The following is a 24,431-nucleotide window of genomic DNA, read 5'->3' as shown; positions in this document are numbered from 1 at the left end:
TGGTCTGCGTATTATACTATTTTCAATATACCATACGTTTTCTAAAAGCATCGCAGTAGTCCCGAGACTTACAAGCAGTTCCTCGTTAGAACTGCCTGTATCAGCATATCATAACGTGTCATGTTTATATTCTTGACACTGAAGAAAAGCAACTTAAATCCTGAATGTCACAGTGCAAAGCAATGACTGGCTTTTTGGATTTTATAAGATGATCATTTGTACTGTGCAGTGCGATTGATTTCTAAATGGACATCAGATCTTTCCTCCCTCTCTCTGTAATATGACAGACCTAAAAGTAAAGGTCAATCCAATTACTGGTTAATTTGTTTTAAAGTGATAGTTTACACAGAAATGAAAATGTGCTGGAAAAATACTCACCCCAGGCCATCCAAGATGTAAATGAGTTTGTTTCTTTAGCAAAACAGATTTGGACAAATTTAGCACTAACGGATCTTCTACAGTGAATGGATGCCGTCAAAATGAGAGTCCAAACATCACAGTAATCCACGAGACTACAGTCCATAAATTTATGTTGTGTGGAGTTAAAAGCTTTGTTTGTAAATTAATCCATTATTAAGAAGTGATAAAGTTCAAACTGCTGAGTCCAGCTAAAATACCTTCCATAAATAATTTATACATAATATAGCTTTCTCCAATGAAAAAGTCATCTTGTCTGAATCAGGAGAGAAATTTGCAGAGACCAAGCACTATTGAAAAGTCCAAAACAGTTTTAATCAAATACGTCATTGGGTTTTGATGTGAGAAGGGGATCAACTTTTCATTGGATAAAGCGTTATTATGGATTTTGGACAGAAGCAACAGTTTAAAGTTAATTATAAGAAACATACAGCTTGCTGAACTGCTGTTGTGTGGATTACTTGTGGAGTATTGTGATGTTTGGTCAGCTGTTTGGACTCTCATTCTGACGGCACCCATTTTCAGAGGATCCATCGTCGAGCAAGTGATGGAATTTGCTTACAGTGTTTCATGTATCCTTGGCAACAGCACTGGCGCTGGCTCTAAATGAGGCATTCAAATTAATGCCGGAACATAAAGTGGGGAATAAAAGAGTAAAAACTGTAACACTCGGAACCAGGCACGATTATCCATTTTACACCAAATTTAGCATGGAGTGAAACATTACACATTTGGAAGACATTTTCATCCACTGGTCTCCTATCCAAACACATACTGTCAGTTTAGACCTCTACGATTCAGTTGTGGGACTGTTTTGGCCAACAAAGAGAGAGCAGGAGGAATGCTTTTGGCAAGCAGGGGATAATATGGCCTTTAAAATGACTTTTCATATTGGTTATAATAGATAAACTCAGATAAGAAACACAATGATTTGATGTGTTGAAATCCAAGCACGTCTGTGTCAGGCCCCATTATGCCATTATGCTGCATCGCATAAACCCCAGATTTAATGCACCACCAAGCTGTGAAACTGCCCAATCCATCTAAATGTGACCTCAGTTTTGATCGTGGAAAGGTCGTCGGTCTTAGCAGTGAAGTCTGTGTCTGTCATCACAATAACAACTAGACGGATGGTTTACAGAGCTGTGTGTTCCTAAGATTACAGTATTGTGAAACTCGGCATACGCGCCATTAACCTGAAATATTATGTCGGCGTAATGAATGGTAGGAGGAGATGGCACAATTAAACAGCAGTACATTCATAACTCGGAGCAATCCACACCATGGACACAGATTGCATACCCAGCATGTATAGGCCTATTTATATGTGACCCTGGACCACAAAACCGGGGTATATTTTTAGTAATAGCCAAAAAAAAAACCAAAAAAAAAAAAACCTTTGCATTCGTCAAAATTATCGATTTTTCTTTTATACCAAAAGTCATTAGGATATTAAATAAAGATCATGTTCCATCAAGATATTTTGTAAATTTCCTCCTGTAAATATATCAAAACCTTATTCTGATTAGAAATATGCATGGCTAAGAACTTAATTTGGACCGATTTAAAGGTTATTTTCTCAATATTTATTTACTCTGATTCTAGATTTTCAAATAGTTGTATATCGTAAATCAATGGAAAGTTTATATATTAAATTTTCAAATGATGTATAGATCTAAATTTGGAGAAACTGACCCTTATAGCTGGTTTTGTGGTCCAGGGTCACATATATAAAAACAAAAACATTTTACAACTGTTATTGCTGCAACTGGGAGGCCTTTAGTGCAACAACACTTTATGCCTAGATTTTCTTTATTCCAGCAGATTGTTTCAGCACATTGGAGCCAGTTTTGTCAGTTCTTCGATTAATGTCTTTACCTTAGAATTTATTTTAGATTTACAACAGAAATGTAAAGAATTACTTATCAGCAAGGACATTTTAATGGGACAAACAAGATTTTAAAGACAGTTGTTACAAAAAATTATATTAAAATTCAATAAAGTATCCTGAAAACAAATGTATCATGGATTCCACAAAAATATTAAAGGGATTGTTCACCATGAAATTAAAATGATGTCATCATTTACTTCAAATTGTCTTTCTTTTTTTTTCTGTTGAACACAAAAGAAGATATTTTGAAAGAATGTTGGAGTTGTTTTAAAAAGTACATTAAAGTTTAGTTAGTTTTTCACGATTCAGTACTTTTGGATATAACTATTTCAGCCCATTTGTGATTGGTTGTTATAGGAACACTTCCCTTTTTTTAGAAAATGGGCTTATTTTTCAACTCCCCTAGAGTTAAACAGTTGAGTTTTACCATTTTTGAATCCATTCAGTCGATCTCCAGGTCTGGTGTGACTGAAATGACTAGGAACTTTACTCTCATTCCGGCGTAATAATCAAGGAACTTTACTGCAGTACCATGGATGCAGCAGGCGCAGTGATATTACGCAGTGCCTGAAAATAGTCCCCAGTTAGTTTGTGTAGTTTCAGGAATAACAGAGTTGATGGGGACTATGCGTAATATCACTGCGAATTCCTCCACCCATGGTACAGCAGTAAAGTTCCTTTATTATTTCACCAGAATGAGATTATAGTTCCTAGTCATATCAGCATAGAAAATCGCAACCTTTCATTTTCCATCAGCCTTAGTACACGATGTAACTACAGAAGAGTCAAGTTTTAAATAGGAAAAATATAGAAACTCTTTGGTCATTTTTGAGCGGGATGTTAACGGTCTAATCAGATTTAATGAGTTATGCTAAGCTAAACTAAAAGTGCTACCACCAGACCCGGAGATCAGCTGAATGGTTTCAAAAACGGTAAAACTCAACTGTTTAAATTTAGGGGAGTTGGAAAATGAGCCTATTTTAGAAAAAAAGTGGAGTGTTACTTGGAGTGGCACACATGATCCATGTTGACCATTACACTTCTCCAATAGTAAGTGATACAGACCCTCTCATCTCCCTATAGAAAGATAATCTCTGTCTCAAGCCACCAAAAAAAACAAAAAATTAGCACACATTATATTTACAAAACCAATTGACATGTCCATGTTTTAAAAATGTGCAGTATGTAATGATGAGGCAGGACTTTTTAAAGACCATGATGCTATAATAATCCAACACAAGGCAGAAAATACTACCTGGAAAATTCTTGAGAAAGGTCAGGCATATTTCTCAGAGGGTTGAAGGGGCACATGAAGAGAGGAAGCTGAAAAACAATTGCCAGCAACAGGTGTAAATGTCCACCGTTAAGGATCTTCACAACACACTGGACAGACTGACATGAAGGATTTGGGATGTCTAAGTCTTATGTAATCTACAAAATAATGTGGCTGTAGTACTTTTCCATAAAAATAACTAGTCAGCCTCAGCAGAGTATATACGGAGATGAAGTTGAAGATAGCATCACTTTAAGAAATGGGCTCTCTGCTGAAAAAAAAGGAAAATGAAAAGATTTGACTCCATTCCATTTGCGTCAAAGTGTGAAAAGTGTTAAATGGATTTCAGAATTTAAAAGAGACCATCAAAAAGTCCAATTATCATCTCTATGTGCATTCACATGGATAAACTGCTCTGAGATAAAAGAATGTGCCTTCTTGCACAGCAGTTCTGGCTTCTTCTCATCAGTTTGCCCTTGGGACAAAAATATATATCGGTCATCTTTCAGATATGTAGAGAATTTTAGTCAGCAAAGAAGCTCTGCTGTCTCATGGAGGTTAAAATAAAGCCATGTTTGACATGTGTGATCCTTCACTGAAGTGCTTGTTGTCATTGCCATCGGATATTTCTTAGTTTCATCTTTATCCTTGACATAATGCATGTTTGATGCATGAAAAAGTGAACATAAGAGTAGTTCGCAAATTAGAGTAAGACAACTTTTAAAATCTTAACATATTTTAAAACATTAGGCATATTTCAAAACATTTGCAGACTTTGTACATTGCTACAGAGATAAAACAGGGCATCATTCACTGAACAACTGAAGATCAGACACTAAAATAATTTTTATTTCAAACACAACAACCTCATGCAGAATAATGCGTCTGCTAGCAATAAGGCGAACAAAATATAGTTCTAAAATTGGCTCAGTATTTCAAATGTGTTTGAGATTCTCCAACTGGATGATGTCATGGTCTAAAGTTAAAGAAATCGAAGTTGGCGCCCATTATACACTATGCAAGTGTTTGTGAAATTAGTCTGTAAAGTGGGGCAAAAGTCTGGGCAAAAGTAGTGTAATATATTCCAGCCTTTGCAGAGGCATGTGACCTTATTGTATGTACATTTATTAGTTTCCCTTTCAGATGCAATATTTATGGGAGTGGAAAACATAACTTGAACAGTTCCTTATCTTTCTTATACAATTTGGCCCAATGGTGGAAAAGCAGCTTAACAATATTGTTCCTTTATGTCATTATAGTTGTGTTGTATAGGTGTGGACTAAAATAGTTTTTTGGTGGTGAGATGTTGTTCCAAATGTCAATGAATTTCTTCTGTTGAACACAAAAGAAGACATAGCCATTGGCTTTCTTAGTCTTTTTCTCTTTATGTCAGTGACTAAAAGCAGCTATTTGGTTACCAACATTCCATGATTCCCTTTTTTAGCACATTTAGATTTTTGTATTTCCCCATTCAGGAACCGAAATGCCTTGATGTGAACTTTGACCGTGTCCAAATAGAAATGCAACTGGAACCATTCCCTTTGCATGCCCATGACCGTCTGGTTTTACAGTATAAAAATGCTTTATGTTTCTACCCTTTGGTTTAGAGGATCAAATCACTAATCCCGTCTATGAGTAATCGTAGTAGTGATGCTTGCTTTAGTAGACACCATAAATCATGCATGCAAGCTCAGTGACAGAGGTTTGACAAAAAGTGACACATGGTTATTTCTGTTCAGTTCTTCACCTCCATGCTTGAAAGGGGCAAGGTCAGGGTGTTGTGCTGGCTAAGAAGGACTCTTGTGTGATGTGTGATTCCACACATCATTTGGCAGGAAATTGCTGCCCTACACAGTTTCACACATTGGCACATGGCCCAAAAAGCCACAAATCTGCCAGCAGCATTATCGGGTATTTTAAAAACCCTTACGGGTCTCAAGAGGAGCAGGAGAAGGCTGACGGTTATTGACTCAACATGCTTTCTTGAAATTTCATTGCTCTTCATTGGCTCAAATCTATCAATACAGGTATGTAGAGTCCTTGGCCTTGCAAGGGGTATAAACAGAAAGCTTTGGATTAAATATATTGATTAGTAAAACGGAGCATGCATGTTGGGTTTAAATGCCACTCTGCCTTCTGTTAAGTACTCAGAGGATTTCGTGAAGGGAAAATGTTTCAATAATACATTTTCACTCGTACTTTAATTGATTCAAGTTGTCCTGGAGTTAAAACCAACTGCTCTACAATGCCACGTCCAGTGAGACATAGAAAAATTCAACAGAAAGCCAATAAGCTGATGTCCGTTGATGTGAATGAAAAGCAGATTTTATTTGTGAATTCCAAGGAATTCTTTGAGAGGATTGATTTTTAAATCCAATTATCAAATGGATACAATGTTAGATGGTTTCAATCAAGCAAAAACCTTTATCGATTAGGTGTTATAGAAAAGCACTATTCATTTTCAGCTTGCAAAAATATTAGGACGTCCCTCATTGCGGAGTGCTTTCAATCTCATTACTTCATCATATGACTTTGAACAGAAGGAAAGAGCTTTAGCTTTTTTTTTGTCCAAGTAGAATCCTTGTTTCAAGGATAAAGATTTAGGCTGTTTTCCAAACCAGGGTCAGTGAATCAATAACGTATTTACTCTAGAATACTTTATGTTTGGCATGGTTCTGCATTTAGCAAAAGCATGTTCTGCTTAAGAAACAGTTGACATTGCCGATACAGCATGGATCTGTGAGCATGTACTTGTAGTAATGTAATTCTCTTTATGCCCTGATGCTCTGAGTAATGACAAAGCAATCTTGAAAGTGGGGCTCTATTAACCATCAACTCCATTGGTGACCCCCTAAAGACCTGCTCTTCATAGTTGCAAATAAGTGTGCTCATGCTTTGTTGAATATGCATAGACTTGACTTGAATATAATAACAATTCCTTACATTTGCATGGCTCTTTTTCTAAGCACTCAAAGCGCTTTACATAGTCAGGGGGTATCTCCTCATCCACCACCAGTGTGCAGCATCCACCTGGATGATGCGACGGCAGCCATAGTGCGCCAGAACGCCCACCACACACCAGCTTACTGGTGGAGAGGAGACAGAGTGATGAAGCCAATCAGGAGATATGGGGATTGTTAGGAGGCCATGATGGTCAGAGGCCAATGGGCAAATTTAGCCAGGATGCCGAGGTCACACCTCTAATCTTTTCGAAAGACATCCTGGGATTTTTTTAATGACCACAGAGAGTCAGGACCTCGGTTTAACGTCTCATCCGAAGGACGGTGCTTGTTGACAGTATAGTGTCCCCATCACTACACTGGGGCGCTAGGACCCACACAGACCACAGGGTGAGCACCCCCTGCTGGCCTCACTAGCACCTCTTCCAGCAGCAACCTAGTTTTCTCAGGAGGTCTCCCATCCAGATACTGACCAGGCTCAGCCCTGCTTAGCTTCAGTGGGCAACCGGTCTTGGGCTCCAGGGTGATATGGTGATATGGCTGCCGATATGAGCAATATCACACTCGTAGCTGTGAGATATGGCTGTATATTGACACGGCTGTAATTTGGCTGTAAATAATCACAGTGTGCAGATATACAGCCAGATCTCATAGCTACAAGTGTGATACTGTGTTTATACAACAGTTCGACAGCACAAGTGTGTAAATATATCAGAAACAACAATGGAGTGTCTTTAAAAACCCTCTTTTGTGCAGAATTACTTCGTTCCACCAGTTCAGTGACAGTTTAACAGCTGAGCCCAATCCTCTGTTACTAATTCAAAAATGTCACATTAGATCTACAGGTGCCCACTAATTCAATTCAATTCAATCTCAACAAATTAGGATACTTCATATGACCACTTTTTTTTTTCTTTTTTTTGTGTGTATTGTTGGCCTTCTTGAAAGTATGTTCATTTAGTGTATGTACTCAATACTTGGTAGGGCCTCCTTTTGCTTTAATTACTGCCTCAATTCGGCGTGGCATGGAGGTGATCAGTTTGTGGCACTGCTGAGGTGGTCTGGAAGCCCAGGTTTCTTTGACAGTGGCCTTCACCTCATCTGCATTTTTTGGTCTCTTGTTCCTCATTTTCCTCTTGACAATACCCCAAAGATTCTCTCTTGGGTTCAGGTCTGGTGAGTTTGCTGGCCAGTCAAGCACACCAACACCGTGGTCATTTAAACTACTTTTGGTGCTTTTGGCAGTGTGGGCAAGTGCCAAATCCTGCTGGAAAAAGGAAATAACCATCTTCAAAAAGCGGTTCAGCAGTAGGAAGCATGATGTGCTCCAAAATTTCTTGGTAAACGGGTGCAGTGACTTTGGTTTAAAAAAAGACAAAAAAAACCCCACAATGGACCAGCATCAACAGATGACATTGCACCCCAAATCATCACAGACTGTGGAAACTTAACACTGGTCTTCAAGCAACTTGGGCTATGAGCTTCTCCACTCTTCCTCCAGACTCTAGGACCTTGGTTTCCAAATGAAATACAAAACCTGCTATCATCTGAAAACAGGACTTTGCACCACTGGGCAACAGTTCAGTTCTTAATGTAAACGTAAAGTAAATGTTCAAATAGATGTTACCTTTAATTGCAAATTTAAAATCTAACAGGATTTAACAGAGAAACAGGATGCTTTTAAAAACTCTTAAAACTACATTCAGTGACAAAAAAACTGCATTATTTAAAAAAAAAAAAAAAAAGTGAATTTGGCCATATTACTTGTTGTGAGAAATACCACAAGTGGAGTGATACCTACTGATAAACGGATGGAGATCAGATTCGAGGACCAGATAGAACTGTTATATATATATGTGTGTGTGTGTGTGTTCCTGTAGTTCAGTTGGTAGAGCATTACGCTATCAAGCACAAGGTTGGGGGTTTGATTTATCGTTATTGATCCTTTGACAGCAATAATATATATATATATATATATATATATATATATATATATATATATATATATATATATATATATATATATATATATATATATATATATATATATTATTGCTGTCAAAGGATTAATCACGATAAATCAAAGCTGTACCAAAATAAAAGTTTTTGTTTAAAATTATATTATATTATATTATATTATATTATATTATATTATATTATATTATATTATATTATATTATATTATATTATATTATATTATATTATATATTCTTTGAATTTCATTTGATTTGAAGGGCACGTAGATTGCATCCTGTTGCAAATAATTTCAATTTTCCTGAATTAATAAGGCTAGATATGACATGCTGAATACTCAGTCTTTGGCTAGGTTTCAGTCATTGTTGAAAGGGATTTGAGAAATATTTTCCCCAAACTAAATTTATGTTTGAATGGAAGTAGACTTAAACAAACCATTTCATTTTGCAAAGGCATTGCTCCTCAAGCTTTCTTTAGGCTATCTATGCTCAGATTATTCAGAAACTGCACTTATGGAGTTATGGACCACCTTTCTTTGCTGATTTATGCATCTCTGAAGTGCACTATCAGTGAATAGTTAATGTATTCTTTACATAGTAAAACCATTATATTATGAAATCAATACTACATGGCTTCTACAAAATGTGTTAAACTATGAGAGAGTCAGAGAGTTTTATAACTCATATGGTATAATGGAACATTTATAAGCTCAAATAATTTTTAAGATATATATTTTTCGATCTGTGCTGTACAATTATTATTATTGTTTTTAGTGTAAGTGCAGTGCTCAGTGTGACAGAATGTAAAATGTGTGTGTGGTTATCTAAAGATTTATTTGTTTTTAGGTCTTTCAAGAAGATGTTCTTTGTGAAGGGGGTCAAAACAGCACGAGTCACACAACAAAGGTGTACAGTTGTTTAGCTCCTGCTCTAACTGTCTCTATGGAAATTGTGATTGTGGCCAATCAGCACCCTGTAACTGTACATTAAATTATAAACAATTTTACCATTTGTTCTTTTCCCAGGGTAATTTATAAGACATTACGGGGAAATGAGCTAAAGGACAAAAAAAGGACAGAAACGGCGCTAAAGGCCGGGGAGGACAGAGCCATTCTGTTGGGTTTGGGAATGGTGTTCAGCTCAGTCATGATGTACTTTGTGATCTGTATCACCATGGTGCGTGCTTATGCAGAAAGGTAGCGTTATATCATAGCTGCTTGAATAATATTTAATTGTGAACTAAAACAATAACTAAATCAGCATGCAGCTATATACAGCTCCAATCAAAAGTATTCAACCCCCTTGACCTGTAATCAAAATTTAATGAAAACAATTCAACTAAGGCGCAGGTTAACTTTTATAGAAAGTTATTTTGTTTTTGTATATGTTCAAAACTATTCAACCCCTAAAAGTCACATTTTGTAGAGATTGATAGCACTTTATTTACAGTCCTGTTCCACGTGTACATATTATGTAAATAATATTGCAATTACAATAACTGTGTAATAACTACTAACCCTGAACCTACCCTAATCCCATGTAGTTACCATATACTGTCCAGTACTTTCTAAGTACACTGTTAGTACAAGTACTGTAATATATAGTGCAACTGAATTATTTACATAATTATTAAATGTTAATAATAATATTTTAATAAATGTTGCCACAAAAAACATTCCAGAACTTGACAGGTATAATCTTAAACTTATCAATAAGGCTGCCAGCTGTGTCTCTAGGATCTTTATAGGAGATATTCTTGTAGCCATATGTGTTCTTATAATAATAATAATAATAATAATAATGATAATAATAATAATAATAATAATAATAATAATAATAATAATAATAATAATACATTTTGAGAGCTCTTTTGATTTGACCATATACTATTCAACTTAAGCTCATACATGGGATAAATTAATGTAAGTGAATTAATGTTAGAGCTAAAGCTAATTAAAACATAATTTTGTACCCCATACAAATAAATAGCGTAAAAACTGTTATAAACTGTTACAAAAAAACTTTAGGATCAGAAAGGCTTACATTTATAAATTATTACTCTCCGTTACATTTATTACATTGAGTTTGAATAATTTTGATTGCAATTGGATATCTATATCTAGATAATAAAGGTCCTTGACATGCAATCTGCTAACAATCGCATAATTTACTACATTACACATGCTGACTGGCCTCTGCTGATTCTGCAGCCAACACATTTAAATAATCTGGTTTAGTGTACCACACACACACACACACACACACACACAAATGGTCAACCCATTATGGAAATCTTATTTTTGAGTGAAGCTTCAAATAAATATTTTTCTTTTAAATGTTTTCTTTCTGTTGTAAAATGCAGTGTATTGACCGACGAGACCACCTGCACTGTGCTAAACTCCACACTAACAAAGGATATCAATTGTTCATACAACTGTGGCTCTGACTGCTGGCGGAGCTCTAAGTTCCCCTGTCTGCAGGTCTATGTCAGCCTGAACGCCACCGGCCGCATTGGGCTTCTTTCTCACAATGAGGAGATGCTGGACATCAGCTCTGAGGTAAAACGTTCAGCAAACTGAGGAAGATCAGAGGGATTTAACTCCTACTATTGGAAATAAACAAACTGGTCTCATAAAAATACATATGGCAAGGTAGGACGTAAAGTGATTAACAGTTGTTTCTCCTAGACAACAAGATTAAATTGAGGCCAATAGAATATTTTCAACAGTTCAACATATTTCACATCAAATTCTTTGAAGACAGTTTCCAATTTATGCTGTCCAGTTCCGAAGGAAATTTTAGTCAATCCAAAAACTAGACATTCAGAAATTCCCTCTGACAGTCATTTTGCATTTTAACATTTACAGTTTAAGTTTGATTGGCTGACATGCCTTTGGAGGGCGGGATTGTAGAGTGAGTGACTTTACAAAGTGGATAAAATCACAAAAGTATTCTTGAAATCTCCTGAGCATTAAGCAGTCTCTTAAAAATATAATTTTCACGTTTATAATGGGTTTTATGTTTACGTCTCATCACTCCAGCCAGACAGGGCATAACAATATGTTACGGAGCTTAACATTTCTGGCACACGCTTGAGTTATTCAGCCAATCACAATGAACTGGATGGCTGGCCAATCAGAGTAAATCGCTATTCAGACCAATGAGCCTTGAAAAAAGTATGCGTTTCAGAAGGCTGGGCATTGAGGAAAAACAAGAATGTACAGTATGTGGAAAATAGTGTTTTTTTATCTTAAACTGTATAAACTAATTTACACCAAATACACAAAATAATGTTCTTTTAAGCAGCATCATATGACCCAATTAATTGTCAGAAAAAGTGTTCCATTTATTCTGACAAGGATACCTGTGTATTAACAAACATTTTAATGGACCTTCAATTTAAAATAATCCTCCCAGGCTAAATGTACATTATACGGTTCAAAAGCTTGGGCTTAGCAAGAATATATATATTGTTACGGGTTGTTGGTGAGTGAATGAAGGCGCTCAAGGAAGAAGATATATAAAGGGTACTTTATATGATCACGGGAGAATAAGGGCACATCAAACATAATCCATTAACTTAACTCAATCATGGACAAGGAGGAGCTAAACAGACAGGGTATTTAAGCACACAGGAGGTAATCAGGAAAATGGAGACAGGTGGGGATTAATCAAATCAACCAAACAAGAACAGGAAAATTACCAAATAAGGAAACTGAAAGTCAATTAATGTAACAGTTCACCCCCTCCCAGAATGGTGCATCCTCGCACCACAAGAGGAATACCAGCAGAGGGAGGGTGGGGGTTCTGGAGGCGGGCGTAGGGCAGGCAAGGGGCAGGCAAAGGAGAGGACCCAGGATGGAGTAGGAGGGAGGAGCCCGGAGCAGGAAGAGCCAGATGGTGCTCCACAGACCAGCCAGGATGATGACCCACGGGGGAGTCGACGGTGGGAAGAGCCATGGTGGAGGAGCTGACGAAAACAGGGGGCCGACAGATGGAGACTGCGCCGGTGGGTGAGGAGCCCATGATGGAGCACAGCAGCCGCAGAGCCAGGGTGACGCTGAGGGTCTGGTGGTCCAAGGCAGCGCTGAAGGCACCAGCAACCGAGGCAGAGGCGGGGCTCCGGAAGCCTGCTGCGGAGTCGGAGCAACTGAGGACCAAGGTGGAGCCGGAGGGAAGGAGCCTGACAGAGCTGGAGAGATGGAATGATGAGCTGAAGCCATAGGAGTGGAGTCTCGAGGCGGCGGATGGTCAACGACTGACCAAGATGGAGCCAGAGGGACGAGGGAGCCCGGTGGAGCTGGTCGGATGATGGGCCACGGTGAAGACGAGGGAACAGGGTGCCAAGGCGGAGCTGCGGGGTCAAAGGACCGAGATGAAGTCCAGGGCCTGGAGGCTGGAGGCAGAGACAGGGAATCCACACGCCAAGGCGGAGCTGGAGACTGGAAGTCAGGGCTGGATTGAACTAGCGGAAGTGGAGCAGAGGAACTCACTTGCCTAGGAGGAGGTGGGAGAGGGAGGCTGGGAGGGAATACAGGAGGATCAGGGCTTGGCGGAACCAGCGGGGAAACAGGAGATTCAGGACTGGGTGGAACCAGCGGGGAAACAGGAGATTCAGGGCTGGGCGGACCCAGTGGAGCAACAGAAAATTCAGGGTTGGACGTAACCAGCGGAGAAACAGAAAATTCAGGGCTGGGCGGAACCTGCAAAGAAAAGGAAATTCAGGGCTGGATGGAACCAGCGGAGAAACACTGAATTCGGGGCTAAACGGAACCAGCGGAGAAACAGTAGATTCAGGGTTTACCTCCACAAACCAGTCTATAAGGTCCTCAGTGTAAATTCCAGAAACCAATTGCGGCTCACCCTCAGTCGCAGAAGTGTGGGCAGGGCTTTCCTCCACGCCCTCGCTCTCCACTAATTCTCCCACGACGCACGGTGTTGCCAGCTCACACACCTGGTCAGTCACGCTCTCGGGTCCTGGTTCTCCGACAATGAAAGGCTTGGGCTCTGCGGCTGCAGTGGGCTCTAGCTCTGTGCTGCAGGATGGTGGCTGGCTGGTCTCTTGTTCAGGAGTGGGGCTGCGAAAACCTCTCTGGAACCGGTCGCTGGCAGGCACGGCTTACACCGCTCGCTCTCTAACTTCTATTACACCGGCCGGTCAGGGAAGTGGGTAAGGCACGCCAGATCTGGAAAGTCCCTGGTATGGTCCTCCAGCGAACGGTCCAGTTGCTCCAGGCATAGGGGTCGGACTGCTGGGATTGCCATTCCAGGAGAGGGAGGAAAACAAAACAAAAAGAAAAATGCCGCTAAATAAACTATACTTTGGGTCCGTGATTCTGTTACAGGTTGTTGGTGAGTGAATGAAGGCGCTCGAGGAAGAAGATATATAAAAGGTACTTTTAATGATCGTGGGAGAATAAGGGCGCATCCAACATAATCCATAAACTTAACTCAATCACGGACGAGGAGGAACTAAACAGACAGGGTATTTAAGCACACAGGAGGTAATCAGGGAAATGGAGACAGGTGGGGATTAATCAAATCAACCAAACAAGAACAGGAAAATGACCGAATAAGGAAATTGAAAGTCTGTGAATGTAACATATAGATAGATAGATAGATAGATAGATTTAATGTTTCTAAAAGAAGTCTCTTATGAACACTCAGAATTCATTTATTTAATTACAAATAATTTTATAAGATATTTTTACAGTTATTTAAACAACAATTTTCTATTTTATTATATTATAAAATGTAATTAATGAGATGTCAAATCTGAATTTTCAGCATCCATTACTTCAGAGTCACATGATCCTTCAGAAATTATTCTAATATAATGCTCTATATCTAATATTTGCTATTCTCTGATGAATAGAGATGTTAAATAGAACAGAATTGGTTTGAAATCGAAATCGTATCACTATAAATGTCTTTTATTGTCACTTTTGAAAAAATTGAATGTGTACTTGCTGAATAAATGCATTTCTAAAACAAACAACAACAACAAAACTTAGACTTTTGAATTTGTAGTGTAGATATTATATCCAAAAGAAGCAGATTTCTATAACTAATAAATGATTCTCTTTAAATACAAAATTAATACATAATATTTAATATATAACTCATACATTTGCTCTTCCACAGTGTTTTTATGTGCCAAAATGCCAGAAGGACCACACCGCCCTGCATGTTATGATCCAGAATATTTCAGAGCATCTGAGGATGCACCAGCAGGTGACATGTTACCATGACTCCAACGAGCATCAGGGCAGTATCCTTCTGAACCGTCTGTATGGCAGCAGCACGCTCTTCCACTCTCTCTTCTGGCCCTCCTGCATGTTATCTGGAGGAACCCTCATCATACTCATGGTCAAGCTCACTCAATACCTTTCCATACTGTGTGAACAAATTGGCAGAACTCCAAAGTGAAAGAGGCTCAGTGATTGACAGACTTAGTGATGTGAAAGGAGCAGCTTTCATTTTTCCTTCGAATGGTTTTCGGATTCCTGCTGTTCAAGGATTGACTGGAAATTGGTATGATATTCTTCCATGACTACTCATATCTCTGAAGCGCTGCTCTTTTCCAGATGGAGTTAGGAGAAAGGCATTATAATATAATATAATATAATATAATATAATATAATATAATATAATATAATATAATATAATATAATATAATATAATATAATATAATATAATATAATATAATATAATATAATATAATATAATATAATATAATATAATATAATATAATCATTAATTTCACTGTTTCTGGATGTATAAATTAAAAGCCTTGGGAATATAATCATAAAATGAATCATGCATTTATTTACTTTTTATAAATAATAAAAATGTTAAAATAATTTAAATAATCAAGAATTGAAATGAATAATAATGATTCAAAAATAAATGGCTTATTAATTGTTATTATAATTGATCAACATAATTAAAAACACTTGTTTGTAAAATGTTAAGTTCACTGATGAATATGACATGAAAAAAAAATATATTTTAAGCAGTTTGTATTAAAAACATTTTAGTATGAAATGTTCATACAAGCTTTTTAAATTCAACTTTGATTCATAATTGAAACTAATTTGCTTGCAATGTAATGTATTTCTGAGTGAGACAAAATATATAACAGGAAAATGAAGAACGGGACTTGATATACGTACATCAGGATTTGATTGGATCATGAAAAATATAGGCAATTAACAAAGAACAATAGCTGAATTTGCTGTATTGAATTTTCACAGCTGTTTTAACTATTTTGCCTATGGCATTGTGTTGTGTTTTAGAGGTTTAAGGAAATGTCTGTGAACTAAATTGTTTAGCCATTATTTGTTTAGTTTTTTCTACTTTTCTTTTCTTATTGCTACAAATGTACCCACCGTTCAAGATGTAGATGAGTTTGTTTCTTCATTGAAACAGATTTGTAGAGTAGAAATGTAGCAGTATATCACTTGCTCATCAATGGATCCACTGCACTGACTGCAAATCTAAAGAGTGTAAACCTTAAAGAGTGTTTAACCTTAAACCGAGTCATGTCACATTCTTCAGTGAAAATGTCATCTGAATCAGGCTAGAAATATGCTCAGATCAAGCACCACTTTCAAGCAAAAACAGTGCAAAGCATTTCTTAACAAACATGTGGGGAGATTTTGAAAGGACAATAGAGAATGGACTTTTTCATTGAAGAAAGCATTATTATGGATTATAGACTTGGATTTTGGCCAGAAGTGACAGTCAGACATCTCAAAAATGGATTTGTTTCTTCACAAGGTGCTACTTGATGGACTGGAGTGATGTGGATTGCTTGTGGATTACTGAGATATTTTTATCAGCTGTTTCGACTCTCATTTTGATGGCACCCATTCACTGCGCAGCATAATGTAATGCTACATTTTTCAAAATCTGTTACAATGAAGACACAATCTTACCTAACCAATTAACTTCTTCAAGTGGTTCATTGCCTATTATCTTATAATTAAAAAAAAATTACAAAAATGTATGGCCATAGTTAAGGCACTAATGTTAACTTAAGACATTGCAATTCATTATAACTACTAACCAACCCAATGCACTTGGGGCATATTACAATATTTTCTATTTAACTGGGTTGTGCTGCTCTGTGGGGCCTCCAGGCTTCCTTCTTAGGAGCCGCTAGATCCTTCCCTTTGTCAGTTTGCTCTGCTTGCCCAGAAACTCCTCTCTACTGATCTCAGCACATAGGAAAGCAAGATGCTGGTTGAGCTTCACCAGCCCCACCAGGAGGATTCCACCAAACATCATGAGGCTGGGCCACAGCAGGTAGTACAAGGCCATTTGAATGGTGTATTTCCTCCTAAAGATGGCATTATTCGGGTATGTATCACTGAGATAGCACATCATATTCTCCCCTTGCATATTGAACACATGTTTGATGTTACTGGCCTCAGCCTCTTGTTCTGTCTTATTTCGTTGGCATTTCGGTGTGTAGAAACACTGAGGGAAAGATTATGCCAAAAAATTAGATTTACAAAGATTTGTCTGTGTGCACATTTATTTCTTTTTATAGCTTGGCACTACAATCATAGTCCATAAACGCAGAAGAATGAAAAAAATCATATATAACTTGGACAGGGGGATTAAATTGTCCACTCAATAAAATTGTACCTTTGGCCTATATTTCACAGTGTCTTCGTCATTGTAAAGTCGAAGTGTTTTTTCAGGGGTGCTGTTCACCAAAATACGCAGGCATTTAAAGCTATCAATGCCACGGCAATCCATCACTTCATCCACCAAATCAGTCTGTACCCATGAGCAGTTGTTAGGTTTCCAGTCACTGTTACAAAAACAAACATTAAATAAATTATTATTATGTGAAAGTTTACAATGTAAAAATAAAAATAATGTATTGCTATGCTGAGTGCAGAGTGTTAGTTAAAAACATGCTTAAGATTAAAAATGAGACATTATTTAGCAGAAAACAAAGAAAAATTTAGGTAAATATCACTTGTGATATTTTCAGGCAAGCTATAATTTTATAAAAACTATGAAAAACGTGTGAAAAGGTATTATAGGACTTTACTAAATTGGAGTTGTCTATTTTATTTAAAAAATATTTAAAATGGATTCTCTGTCACATAATGCTATAAAACACATTACATAAATTTAGATATGGAAATAAAAATTTGTGGTAAACATTTTCAATACAGGAAAAAAAAAGTGTTACAAATTATTTTTTATTTATTTATGGTCATTTCGTTGTGCTGTTATTAGCAACTGATGTTTTAATTGCAAGATCAGCAAAAAGAAAATTACAACATGAAAGCATCCTTTTTTTATTAAGGTATTTAAGCAGTCTATCTGAAGACCTCGAAACTAACCTATATAAACTTGGTTTCACCATCACGATTCCCACCAGTAAGTACATCAGGACGGAGAAGGTCATCATTGCATAGCCCAAAAGAATGGCTCTTTCTTCTCCCAAACTGGACTCTGGGATTTGAGCTCTGGCTTTCTCATTCCACTTCATATCTCTCTCTTTCCTCCACTTGCCTCCATTTTCCTGCAGTTGGGCTTGCTGGTAGAAGACATCCCTAAAAAACAGTTAAAGGAATAATTCACCCAGATGTTATCTACTTAACTTTATGTCATTACAAGACTATATGTTGTTATTTTTTTGTTATATTGTTATTTAAGTGTAAACTGAATGTATTTTTTGGACAGTTATTTACAATTAAATGAAAATGTATAGTTTAAATTTATATTAAATACAATTTAAATATACTGACAAGATAGTCATTTTTTTAAAGACTGATCTCCTGGTTTCATTACAATTACACGTTTTCAATCAATATAATCATTGTTTCAAAATGTCTCGATTACATATGGTAACCCTTGTTCCCTGAAAGAGGGAATGGAGACGTCACGTTGGATGACTGATGAATTGGGATCTAGCTTAGGGAGAGACCAATCTACTTTGAGTGTAAACTAAACATGCCAATGCATATTGCCATGAGATTATTGCATCCAGCTGCCGATGATCACAGTGTGAGTATAAGTAGGCAGCAGGTGCAATACATCTTTAGGTTTTCGCTGAGGAGCCAAGCTGGTGACTCGGACATGATGTCTCCCTTTCCTCCTTCAGGGAACGAAGGTTGCTATATGTAACTGAGATGGTCCCTTTAAGTCTGTCAATCTCGATGTCACGTCGGGATCCCTACCAAAAGACCACAGATACTGCTCCTTCCAGTGTCCTGTGGAGGCCTCCTGCACCCCTACTGTTTGGCACAAGCCAGGGCTTACCACAAGAAGACCAGTTACTGCTGCTATGGCACTACCCCTCTCAGTAAGACTGGATAACACTGGGAAAACATACCCGTTCCACTTGGAACAGAGACGCTGCAGAAGCCCCATCCTTCCCGAAGGAGGTTTCCGAAGGATATACACAAATGAATATCAATTTAGGTGCATATGGAAAATGATTGAACCCTTTTGGAAATGGCAAAAGTCTGCCAGGGAAACATGGGCACTGAGGCTATACCGTGGACTTTACACATATGGGTCTCTACATATGGAACCCAGCCCTCTACCGGTTCTCACAGATTCATTGAGTAAGGGCCTGATGCTGGACACTCCATCATGTCTGGCTGCGGAGGGGGCAGAGGAGCTCAACAGGGTCTACGATATGGACTCTATGGAGCAGTTTTAGCAAGCTCTCAGTGCCTCTACCTGTTTGAGGTGAAAACACAGGAGGATGCTGGCTCCACACAAAGGCTATAGAATCTAGCAAACATGTTGGGGGTCGGCCTACAGCTCTACAAATACAAAAAAAGGCGCCACGAGCCAGTGCCCAGGAGAATGCAACACTTCTAGTGAGCTCGCAACCTGAGTGGGGCAGGGCACACCCTGTGCCTGATAAGCCAGTATAATGGCATCCACTATCCAGTTGGCCATCCTCTGCTTAGAGAAGGCATTCCCTTTTTGCCAGTCTCCATAACAGAAAAAGTAGTGGGAATCTTGGACACATAACCGGGCCGGGGCCTCAGGATTACCTGGGAGTCAGCCAGCACAAACTCTAGGCACTAATCTTCGACTGAAATGTGTGCAGGTCCGCTACCTGCTTGATGGAGGCCAGCGCATGCAGAAGCAGAGTTTTCATTGACAGAATCTTCATCTCGACTGTCTGCAAAGACTCAACTGGTCCCTGATTTAGTGCTGTGAGCAATTGAGTCAGGTCCCAAGAAGGTATAGAGGGGGGCCGTGGAGAATTTAACCTTCTCGCCCCCTTAAGGAACCTGAGGATCAGGTCATGCTTCCACATTGACTTCCCTTCTGTGCTGTCACAAGGAGCATTAGCTCCAGGAACCAGACCCGGGTGGGCAAATAGGGTGCACTAACAGGACCCGCACCTCATCCTCCCTGACCTTGCACAGCTCGTGACAGCTTTTTTAGTTGCCTGGTTGTGCAGCCCAGGAATGTAAATGGCACAAAGGGACCTCAGATGCTACTTATTTCAAAGGACTCCAAACATGTAATGGGAGCGCAGTCCACCTTGTCGGTTGATGTACACAATGGTGGCAGTTTTTTTTCAAAACTCGAGGCAGTTGAAGTGCCAGTGCAGAACAGAAGTGCCCCCAGCCAGTGGTAGAGGCATCCGTGTGAACCACGACATGCCTGGAGTCCTGTTCTAGTTCTAGCACTGCTGCCAGAAAAAAACTGACCACGAGGTTTAGCAGCAGGCCGGTGTAACTTAGACCTGGTGTGTGCCACATTGCCACGCCACCTCAGGACTTGGCCATGGAGCCAGTGCTAAAGTGGTCTCATATAAAGCAGCCCCTCTGGAGGCTGCTGTGACGTGGGACGGATGCAGGGGGCCACCCTCAGCAACAAGCAGGCTATGGTGTTGTAGCCGGGTGGAACCTAACTTTGTTGGCATCCCTCATATCGACCAAACACAGCCAGTTTTGGAATTCCTGGACCACCATAGTGGAAATCGCACAGCCCAGAGACACTTTCATTGCTGTTGTACGAGGTCCGTAGCAGTACAGAGTTCGTTGAGAACTTCTGGATAGTGACCACCCTCGTGCAGGTCGCTCAGTGCCTTAGCCTATAGAACATGCAGTTATGCCATAGCGGGTAAGGCTTCTCCACAGGTCTTATAAGCCTCACTGGCCAGTCGAGTACCTACAGACCCGGGAGGTGAGGCCTAGTTTGCCCTGCTGGGTGGAGGTGGTCTTAGGACAGAACTGCATTGCAACCGACTGACCAGGATGAGCAATGGTTCACCGAGGATTACCCTCAGACTGCCCATGCTACTCCCCGAGGTAGCCCCTGACTGTCGGCATTACGAGAACTAGACTGAGGCTGAGGCAATGGATCACCACCCCTTTGAGGAAACAGAGTTTGGCCTGTGATTTTGAGATGATCCTCTTCCCACAATGAGAACATGACTCAATCACAAATGTCACCTCAGCGCTGAGACACGTGTGGCAGTGATCGTGACTATCACCCAGCACCAGGTAACAACCGCATCCAGAAATGCCCAGGTGAAACGTTTTCTACAGCAAGACCCAAATCGTCTTTACAAAGACGTAACATTGAGTTTGCCCCATAATGTTGTCTTTAAAAAGACGCACACGTCAATGCTCTTCTAGGTAAAAAGCTATTTTAGCATGCCAAAGTGCACAGGAGAGATGGCCACCTGCAATACAAACAGGGGGTAGTGCATCCTGATGTGTGTGACTCACTCGGCATGGGAAAACATCACAGCTGAAGCGCAGTACCACCAACACGAAGAGCTCTCAAAGAGCGCTCTGAATTCGTTCAGTCTTTTTCTCTGAGTAGATTAGTCAGGAGCAGAACAATGTGATTACTCAGCTCTGAAGCGAAAAGCTGAAGATGCTCTGCACCTGCTGCCTACTTATACTCACACTGTGATCAGGTAGATGCAGTAATCACGTCAATATGCATTGGCTTGTTTAGTTTACACTCGGAGTAAATTGGTCTCTCTAAGCAAGATCCCAATTCGTCAGTCATCCAATGTGACATGCAGAGTGACCGACTGAAAGGGAACATAATATATATTGCTTGTTGTAATATATATTAAGAATATTTGATTTAATCCCCAAAACACAACAGTATGTTCTTCTTTAAAATGTGTTTTTTTTAAAGGGGTCCTTTTATGCTTTTTCACTTTTTCAACTTTAGTTAGTCTGTAATGTTGCTGTTTGAGCATAAAAAAGATCTGCAAAGTTACAAAGTTCAAAGACCTGGTTGAGCTACAGTAGACAAGGCAACAAGTGTTATCACCATGTTGGAGACACACTAGCTTTCTAAAGGCAGAAGAACTTAGAGATGTTACAGTCATCCGGGTTTAAATCACGCTAAATTTGATTTGATTTTGATGCAATGTTTACACTAAAGCTTGCAGCGGCTATGGTAAGAGGCTTGCCATTTCTCGATCAGGCACTGATTTCTGCTAATCACAACACACACTGGCCCAGCTAACCAGTCAAAGCACATTTTGCTAGGAGCACAATAAATTTCCTCACTGTGCCATATGACTGAATTTATATTGTAGCAGAAACTTTCAAATGGAAGTTAAATGTAAAAAAATCGTAACAGTTAAAATTATAATCAAGTACACTAATATTTATTTCAAGTATGCCAAAAGATTATTTAAAAATAACGTTGTAGAAATCTGACATTTTTACAAAGTGTACTTTTTAACATATTAAGAAAGTGTGCTCTCTTTAAGTACATTTAAGTGGCCTCTTATTTAGTTATTATATTATCTGTAAGTACAGCTTTTTTTTAAATGCACGTTTAAGATTTGAAGTACACTACAAGTGCACATTTAATACAGGACACAAGAACATACCAGTTACAACAACATGAGAGTGAGTAAATTAACATTTTAATTTAATTTTTGGGGGAACTATCCCATCACTTAATTTTATATAAGGTTAAATATAAAACAGTGGTGGACAGGAAATAGTTTAAGGATTATACTATGATGGACTCTCAGTTAAACTGCTAATGTTATATGTGGAATAACTCAATGCTAAATAGTTCTGTATCTCATACTAGTGTCACAACTGCACAAATAGTTTTAATAAAACAGAAGACTAAGGCAGTGGATCTGAGCTCCATACTCACCGCATGTGTCGTCGTCGCACACCCTGCAGGGTGATGTTAACAGGAACACTGAAAGACCCCCGAGGGGACTGATTCAACAGCATTTCTTTCTTAGTAAGTTACCCTAAACTGGATTACAGCACTAAATTAACACAACACTGACCCCACTTTGACAAGGTCAATGTTCTATACATCCAGACACAGAAGCACATGCTGCATAACCGTCAGACCTGTAGTGCACAACAAAGTGCACTTAAGGGATTGTTTTCTTCTCATCCAGATGAGATCAGCGGAATATCCTTCCTTTGCTTGAACAGGGATGCTGCAGAGGGTTTCTATAGGAACCCATAATTACGTCCTATGGGACTCTAAGCACTCCTGGCAGTTTTTTTTTTCTTATTCTATTTTTACATGTACAAAACAATGAAGTTAATTACCCATTTTTAAATTACCCCCCCCCCCCCAATATTTTTTAATAAAATAAATACAAATATTATGTAAAGGTGCACGGTGACTTGCAGAACACCAAATTCTAGAGGACACTAACTTTGAAGTAGTGAATTTAGATAAAGGGGTGCAGAACCAGTGTTGAATTTGAAGGCAAACGTTAAAAAATGTAGAATTTTATGCAAGCAGCTACTGGTAGTCAATGAAAAGAGGTGTGAAATTGTGATAAAGTGATGTTTGAAACCACAAAGATTTCTGTCTCGGTAAGGCTGAGTTGAAGGTAATGGTCTTTCATCCAGCAAGAAATAAGTAACATTTTGAATGAATAAATAAATAAATAACATTTTGGCTTATGTCTAATGAAAACATTGAGTATAAGCAGGAGAAGCCAGATCTCTGTCAAGAGACCAGCCAGGACGAAGCCCCAGGGCGTATTCGAGGGAGGAGCCATGGTGGAGTTAGTCTAGCCTGGGGACAACTGACGGAGACTGGACCAGGATGGAGCCAAGCAGACGGAGATCCAGTGTGACACCGAGGTTCCAGAGGACCATGGTGGAGCTGGAGCAACTGAGGATGGAGGAGGAGCCTGACAGAGTCGAATGGAGGGAGGGACGAGGTGAAACCAGAGGAGTAAAGTTCCGAGGCGGTGGATGGTCAACGATTGACCAAGGAGGAGTCGGAGGGATGAAGGAGCCCAGTGGAGATGGTGGGATGATGGGCCACAGGGGAGATGAAGAAGCTAAGAGCTAAGGAGGAGCTGATGGTTCGAAGGACAAAGTCCAGGGCTCGGAGGCTGGAAGTGGAGACAGGGAATCCTGATGCCAAGGTGGAGCTGGAGACTGGAAGTCTTGAGGCGGATCAGAGTGCCCAGATGGCACTGACTGAGGGTGAGGGACTAACAGACACCAGTGGAGATAGGGCTGAGGAACTGGCTGGTTTAAGAGGAGGCAGGAGAGGGAGGCTAGGAGGAAACACAGGAGGACTTGAGCTGTGCAGAACCAGCAGAAACACAGGAGAACTGGGTAATGACTCCTTAAAACCAGTCTATTAAATCCATTTGGAAAATATCCATAAATTCCTCATAGTACTTCCCAAAAACTTCCCACCAAAACTCCCTCTGGAACATACGATGTTGCCACGCACTTGATCAGACAATCTGAGATGCTCAGGCTCCGGGGCAATGATAGGCTCAGTAGTGGTGATGCGCACTAGCTCAAGTGTTGCGACAGGCTCAGGGTTTCCTTCTGAGGTGGGCTCTGGCAATAGCTCTTTGCAGGATGACAGCTGGCTGGTCTCTGGTTTGGGAGTGGGGCTGGAGGTGTCCTCACCATTGTGGCTGACGGAGA

At 39.3% G+C, this 24,431-nt stretch overlaps 2 protein-coding genes across 3 annotated transcripts; one reads left to right on the top strand and one right to left on the bottom strand.

Annotated features, from left to right (window-relative positions):
* The first annotated feature begins 5,422 nt into the window (after positions 1-5,422).
* On the top strand, positions 5,423-15,054 carry kcnmb2a (potassium large conductance calcium-activated channel, subfamily M, beta member 2a). 2 transcript variants are annotated; one of them, XM_026195962.1, is made up of 5 exons: positions 5,423-5,608; positions 9,361-9,420; positions 9,540-9,710; positions 10,877-11,072; positions 14,659-15,054. In XM_026195962.1, the coding sequence occupies exons 2-5, from the start codon at positions 9,374-9,376 to the stop codon at positions 14,941-14,943; spliced, it is 699 nt and encodes a 232-aa protein (XP_026051747.1). In that variant the 5' UTR covers positions 5,423-5,608; positions 9,361-9,373; the 3' UTR covers positions 14,944-15,054. The 2 variants fall into 2 exon arrangements, with proteins under 2 accessions (XP_026051747.1, XP_026051738.1); XM_026195953.1 differs by lacking the exon at positions 5,423-5,608 and having other exon boundaries at positions 8,833-9,420.
* Positions 15,055-16,620: 1,566 nt separating this feature from the next.
* On the bottom strand, positions 16,621-22,742 carry LOC113041198 (calcium-activated potassium channel subunit beta-3). Its single transcript, XM_074559794.1, is given in 4 exon segments — positions 16,621-17,043; positions 17,170-17,338; positions 17,883-18,095; positions 22,660-22,742. Coding segments are annotated over 4 exon segments (888 nt in total).
* Between the last annotated feature and the right edge of the window lie 1,689 nt (positions 22,743-24,431).

The sequence above is a fragment of the Carassius auratus genome, chromosome 2, assembly GCF_003368295.1.
Source record: "Carassius auratus strain Wakin chromosome 2, ASM336829v1, whole genome shotgun sequence".
Classification (NCBI taxonomy): Eukaryota; Metazoa; Chordata; class Actinopteri; order Cypriniformes; family Cyprinidae; genus Carassius; species Carassius auratus.
This window is presented reverse-complemented; position numbering and strand designations above follow the sequence as displayed.